This window comes from Acanthisitta chloris, unplaced genomic scaffold (genome assembly GCF_000695815.1).
Source record: "Acanthisitta chloris isolate BGI_N310 unplaced genomic scaffold, ASM69581v1 scaffold10054, whole genome shotgun sequence".
Lineage (NCBI taxonomy): Eukaryota > Metazoa > Chordata > Aves > Passeriformes > Acanthisittidae > Acanthisitta > Acanthisitta chloris.
Genome location: NW_008668761.1, coordinates 9,898 through 16,764, shown reverse-complemented (window position 1 = coordinate 16,764; position 6,867 = coordinate 9,898). Strand labels below are relative to the sequence as shown.

The following is a 6,867-nucleotide window of genomic DNA, read 5'->3' as shown; positions in this document are numbered from 1 at the left end:
TCGTGAACAAGGAATTAAGATTAGATTTTCTTTTTTTTTTTTTTTCATGTAATACAGAGATGATAGATGCAGAGGAGAAGACATATTTGCTTAATCTCTAGGAATTGCTATGTGGCTGTTAAAAAGCAAAATACATGCTCTGCTTTGCAGCACACAGGAGAAATTTGGGAGGATTCTGAGAAGCACTACCAACATTAACATGTGAATTTATGATTGATGTAACAATTCATTGTTCATGGAAGTGTTTTGTAAGAAAGTATTGAAGGCAAACAAAGTGCCCTTTGGTGTGAAAAGTTCAAGTGAATGCCATAAGGATGAAAACTTTGTAACAGCTGACTGCAATGGGCACTCAGTCTGGAAAGGGCCATTTCTCATTCAGCAAGGCCAGAGATAAAGGCAGAAAGGATGAGGAGAGTCTGCTTCAAGGGACACATGTGTGAGTGCCACAGGCTCTGCTGGAGGGCTGGACACTGCTGGGCTCTGAGGGTCCTTTCCAGAGCTGTAGAGGGCTGCACACTCAGAAGATGCATTTGCAGGGAACATGTGCTGCACACAGGATGAGGCTATTTGTGCTCCAGCAGTCACTATTAAATGACAGCAACTCCACTAGAGCCCTACCCCAGAAAAGGTGATTATAGAGAGATTCATATAAATGGAGCCTTTTAGGCTCCTGAATTTGAAGAACAGTAGTTGTCAATACTGTCAAGGAGGATAAAGGGGATAAAAGGGTCAGAAAATAAATAATCTAATCTACCACTAAAACAGCTTCCACCAATGTTGAATCTCTGAATTCTTACAAGAGTAGGGGTGTAATTTGTCACCAGCTGTTCTAGGAGAAAAAAACATAGATGGATGCTACTTAGGAAGAAGATAATAGCTATTTAATTAATAAAACAGAGACAGACAAATAAAACCAACACAAACCCCAAAAACGCATAAGCCTCGGAGATAACAAACTTGGGAGTAAAAGTAAACAGCTGCCTTGTCTGAAGTGCTGGTTGTCCCAGTGTGCTGTTTTCGCTTCCAGGACACGTGCAGATGTGCCAGTGGTGCAGCAGCACCGTCCGGGCGTTGTGGGAGCTGCCTCGGCACCCCCAGGTAAGGCTGTGCCTGGGTATAGATGTCCCAGGGGTGTGACCTCCTGTCTCAGCATCCTTCATTGTCCGTACGGGAATATTCACCCGCGACACTATTTAGAAAAGTCTTTAACATAATTTCTACCGTGCGAAGCCGAAGTGGGGAGTGCGGAGTGTCCCCGAGCAGCTGTCCCTGAGCTGTCCCAGCTCAGCCGCGCTCCGGCACATTCCTGGGATCGCAGCTCCCTCATCCGAGCCCCGGAGAAAACAGCATCTGCAGCAGCTCGGATGTCCCCGGTCCTGGAAAATATGTGTGATCAGAGTGGTGTAATGAGAGCTTTCGGTGTGTTTTTTTAGAGGAAAAACAATACCGTGTCGTTTGCACATCACTTACTAGGAAGTTTGTGTTTTAACTCTCTGTATTTGCTTTGCTGGTTTGAGGAGCATCAGGGAAGAAAATCATCTGAACTCTGTCTCTGCGAGGCAGTGATGCTGACTCTTGTGTAGTAAAAGAATTTCCACTGTTTCAGTTATTCAGAAATATCCCAATGGTTTCTGGAGCCTTGGGAAAAGAATTTGTGTTTTTAGCAATACTTAGGAGTTTTTCTTACATTTCCTAGTTTAGCAGGTCAGCATGAAAGTAACTGAAAGTTCTGGATAGAACAGTAATATCAGAAACATTTGATCATAGCTCTTAAAGAGTCTGCAAAAGTATCTATTGCAGAGAAAGTATCTCAAATAAAAGGAACTGTCTTCTTTCTTATAGTTTCCATGATCCTGAGAAAGATGGACACGAGAATCATGAACATGACATCATGGGACATGCATGTTGTCAGGATAATACGGAGCTGACTCCTGAGACCTCTATTCCTATCTCAAAATGTGGAAGCAAGGAAGGTGCTCGAGTGGAGGAGGAATGCAGAACTCAGTCTCTGAGGGGCACTGCTGTACTAAAGTGTCCAGAGCAGCATCCTGCAGCTTCTCCAGAGCAGAGAACACACCACCACACAGCATTGGCTCAACCTCACCAAGGAGACAAAAATCCAGCCAAAGGTTTAACTGCACAGGAAACTTCCATGCCCAGTAGCCAAGATGATGTTCCCCTGGAGAGAGAGACACACCTGACCAAAAGGAGGCTGCAGTATGCTCAAGACCAGCGATACCAAGAACTTGCTATGGAGATCATTGCCAAAGACAGTTCTCTGGTGGACATTCTCATGCCTCATCCTCTTAGAAAAACTGCTTTGGACCTGATGGAGAGTTTGTTTCCTGTTAGTATTTCCATGCTGGAAAAATCACACAGGAAAAAGGGAGACATACAGCACGTGCAGGAGAATGAGTAAGTAGATAAAACCAACTATCTAGTATTTTAAGCTATTTTTGCGCAGGAATATTATATATCTATATAGTTAGTATGATGAAGTTGGCCACAATGTTTTATTTTTGTTCCATTAGCAAACTATTTTAGCTTTCTGATTTATATATCAAGAAATATCTGAGGCTATGAGTATATGATGGAAGAAATCTGATTCAATGATGCCTAATTAAAGGGACTGTGAAAAAACTAGGCTGCAAATCTTTTGCTGTAAATCTTATATACAAAATTAGAAACATTGTTGTTATGAGAAGAGAGGAGACTGATCCTGAAGCAAGATAGATGAAGCCCTGAACAAAACTTGCAGTGTTTGCCATGGGTATTTATTTTCTGTTCCAATAGCAGGAAAAGCCATGGAGGAGCACCAGAAGAATGTCCTGACCCTGAACATGAAGCCAAGCAACCGAGTGAAGATCCTACTTCTAAGGGAAACCAAGACCTGAACAGGAGCAGAGAGAGCAAAAATGACCTAGATGACATCACATCTAAGAAAGTATGTAGATGACCATCAGAGGAACTGCTGTTTGTCCATCAAGACAAAGAAATTATTATTAATGTCATTTTTACTAGGGATATTTTTATCCCAATAATGTTTCACAGGTAACTTCGTATCAATTTTTGCCAGTAGGTGAAGTCCTGGCAAATTGGCTTGTTGATAATAATAGTGGTATTTAACTCCTGCCTGGTTGGATTCAGATCTCTCATCCCATGTACTTGTCTCCAGCAGGTGATTGGGGGTGGATGTGCCTGGAACAAGCATGCAGGGTTGGGTAGAGGTTTCCTTGCACAGCCAGCTCCTGTGCAGCAGCTGACTCCAAATTTAACACTCAAATCTAGTATCAAAATCTGCAAAATTAATTACAACTGTCAGCCTAAATAAGAAATGCTTTTTACTCTGAGAACTGGCAGCAGTTTCTGCACATTCCAGTGCCCTATTAATTCCATACATACCCCTAAGTCCAGGGCTAGCCTGGACATAGCTGAACTGTGATAGAAGCAGGGAATTTGGAAAGGCAATTATGTAGCTTCACAGAGTTAGATAGGCCTTTTTCCCTCTACAAACCTGGCCATACTCTATCTCAGGTAATGACAATCTGCCTTTCAGAAGCTTCTGTGTATGTGGGCATGTTCTTCATTCCCTGCTGTCTGACTGCTGCCCTTGTTCATTGTCCAACTTCCAAAGAAGCTGAAGGTGTTCTTCTCCCACTCTGGTCTTGAGGCCTTTGTCCATATCATGATTCTTGTATCAAACAGCCTCCCCTGCTTGCTTTGATATCCAGGCACTGTGGCCTGCTTGAATCACCCATGGACCTGATTTTTTCTATGCATATGAAAAACAAACTCCAGTTAGTTCTCCCAAAGCTTGGCACATAGCTGTGACTTCATGCCCATATCTTAGAGCATAACTCTGTGTAATCATGTTGTAACCGTTATTGCAGTTCCCTTCTGACTGATTGGAAGCTCTCTGAGCTAGGGATTATATCACCAGTTAAGGTGATTAACAGTAATTTGCTTTTCAGAGTTTGAGAATTAAGTACAGCTTAGAATATACTGTAATTTTTTTCCTTTCTCTTTCCTGGAGCCTAAAATTATTTTAGAAGTCCAAAATTTGGGAAAGAGAATGTGAAGAAAATCCATTCTTTAGAACTGATATGGATTCTCTTTGGCAATAACAGCTTTCTGTGATTTTTTTTTTCCCCTTTGCAGCTGGAACTCATCGCCAGCCTCCGGTCCAAGCTGCAGACACTGGGGGAGGAACGGGAGCTTGTCCTCTCAGAAGCCAAGGAATGTGCCAAGAAGGGTGAGGAGCTGCAGGCCATAGTGCATGATGTCTGCAAACCCAATGAGTTTGAGCGTTACATGATGTTCATTGGGGACCTGGAGAAGGTTGTGAGCCTCTTGCTGTGCTTGTCCAGCCGCCTCGAACGAGTCCAGAATGCCATGAGGAGGATTGATGGCAACACAGATGCTGAGGAGAAGGTGAGTGACAAGCAAGTAAGGTGTTTGTTTGGTTCACTCCTTTCCAGGTGGGGCTGTGCTCACCTCATTCATCTGACAGCTTGTTTAGCTCATTAGTTGTAAATTATCCCAACCAGCCATTGCCCAGGCAGTGTTTATGCCATGTGATGAGCTGTGCCTCAGGGACACAGGAGCAGGTCTCTGCTGTGGACCAGGGTTCAGTACTGGAACACAGGAGTGCAGAGTGAGCTCTGCAGCTGGGGGGCAGCAGCTAAACCCTGCAAGGGTCTGAGCCAGAGGGGTGGCCTTTGGACCCTCAGGCTGTTCCCTCAGGAGTAGCTCCAAACCTGCTTCACAGGGCTTTTTGTGGGCCTATTTTTCTCCACTGGTAATTTCATTGCAGTAATTACTGCCTTTGAAATCATATTTCACCTAATGGGCTTGTCCTAGTGAGAGGATGTGGCCATACCTTGAGATAAAATTCCCTGTAATATAACTCAACTAGCCAGCTTTGCTGGAAAAGGAGGAACTGTCTCATGTTACCTGAAATGTCAAGTCTGGAAAGTCCCCTTTTTGCTGGAGAATACAAGCCAAATTTATCCCAGGAATGATGCTCCCCTGCTGCCTTTAGTGCTTTTGACATATTTTTATCAACACAATGCATGCTGTTATCTTTCATTTGGAAACTGGAAAAGCACAGAGTTAGAAAAACTGGGATTTTCTGGAGCTGTGCTGCTGCTGACCTGTAGCTCTGGAGATTTATCATAGTTCACATGCAGAACAGCACTAAAAGGTTCCTGCCATGGAGTGTGACATGGAGAGTCAGGATCTACCCCCTCCAAAATGTCAGTCATGTTAATGAATTTTGAGGTTTCTGACTTTGGCTTTGAGGTTGGCGGAGGGAGTGTTGTTTCTCTGGTGTTACACTTACACTCTTCACAGGCAACACATTCAAATGATTTATTAAAACATTAGAATAACATGCCCAAGAAACACTTGGTTATGTGCCAGCACTTTTACAACCATCTCCCTCTCACTGCATCTGCCCTGATGTAAGCAAAACCAGCAGTCTCAATCTTGGACTCTGTTTTTAGGGTGTTGATGGTGACCAGTGCTCTGTGCTGTATTTATGGACACTGTCCTGAAATGGGACGTTTTCCAGCAGTGTGAGAATCATTACAGCTGAAAGAGAATTAGCTAAATGTAAAAGGTATTTAAATCCTGTAGAACAGGCAAGACCTGACTCTTGTGGGTTGGTTAAAAAGAAGCCTTTGATGAACAGTTACTGTCCTCATCACAGTTATTTTATCTCGCATACCTTTTAATAGAAGCCACTCTATCTTTTTGATACGACATTGGCATTCTGGCCACATGCAATGCACAAAGTGCAAATATATGTGCCTTAAAGAGCTCCTAATTGAATGCAGATGGTTACAGGATACTTTAAAATTACCGGAATGTTAAGTATATTGATTATTTTTTTTCCTGAGGGCAGCATGGAAGAAGGGAGCCTTGATGGGGTTTACCATGTCTTTACGTTAAAAGCCACAAGAATGAGTAATTCAATCGAGAAAAAACTCAAGTGCAACACAAAGCCCACAAGAGGAAGTAATTAAATTAAATCAACTGTGGCTTCCAAATGAAGAAATAGAGCCTGGCAGGAATGATGAGTTCTCATAGTGTGCTGCTCTGTTTTTTTCATTCTATTAGCAATCGCTGAACGAACGGCACAAGCTCTTGTCTCGACAGAGGGAAGATGCAAAGGACCTGAAGGAGAATCTAGATCGCAGGGAACGTGTGGTCTCTGGAATCCTTGCCAAATACCTGACGGAGCAGCAGCTCCAGGACTATCGGCACTTTGTTCAAGCCAAGACCTCCTTGCTGATTGAACAGAAGGACCTAGAAGAGCAGATTAAGTTTTTTGAAGAACAGTTAGAAATTCTCGAGCAGAGCATCCCCCTCTAACACCCACTGCCAGAGCAGCCCTTTTTACACAGTGTTATCTGTGATGTTTCCCTAGAAATCCACAGGTGCTCATGGTATGGGGCTCAGTTTGGTGAACTCTTCCAACCCTGTTTGTGCTACAGCACTAACAAGTGCTTAGATGCTCTAGGCACACTCTGGACGTGCCCTCCACTTGGACAGGCCAACTGACAGTGTCTCACTGTGTGTAGCAAACTGCCTTTTGGACATGACTGGTGGGATGTGTTGCTCCTATTAACTTGGCATATAATTCTCCTTCTTGTTGTCTGTCCATCTGTTTCCAGATTGACATAATCTCAATAAAAGAACCGTACAAATATTTGCCTCTTGTGGGTGGGTTGAGTGTTTGAAATGAAAAATGATGTGGGTGTTCAGATTTGAATTGGAGATTACACAAAGCCATGGGAAATGTTATGAACCATTTCAGCGAAACTCCTGCACTCTTTTCTACAGTTTCTATGTGTGGCACAGTAA

General features: G+C 43.3%; 1 protein-coding gene across 1 annotated transcript in view; it reads left to right on the top strand.

Moving 5' to 3' along the window:
- Positions 1-6,375, top strand: part of LOC103800677 (protein Shroom1-like) — a 9,727-nt gene extending 3,352 nt beyond the window's left edge. Inside the window, exons 3-7 of the mRNA XM_009073061.1 lie at positions 1,028-1,098; positions 1,843-2,415; positions 2,794-2,944; positions 4,159-4,431; positions 6,121-6,375. Of these exons, the coding sequence (XP_009071309.1) occupies positions 1,028-1,098; positions 1,843-2,415; positions 2,794-2,944; positions 4,159-4,431; positions 6,121-6,375 (1,323 nt within the window). The remainder of the gene's footprint in view (positions 1-1,027; positions 1,099-1,842; positions 2,416-2,793; positions 2,945-4,158; positions 4,432-6,120) is intronic.
- Positions 6,376-6,867: the final 492 nt, after the last annotated feature.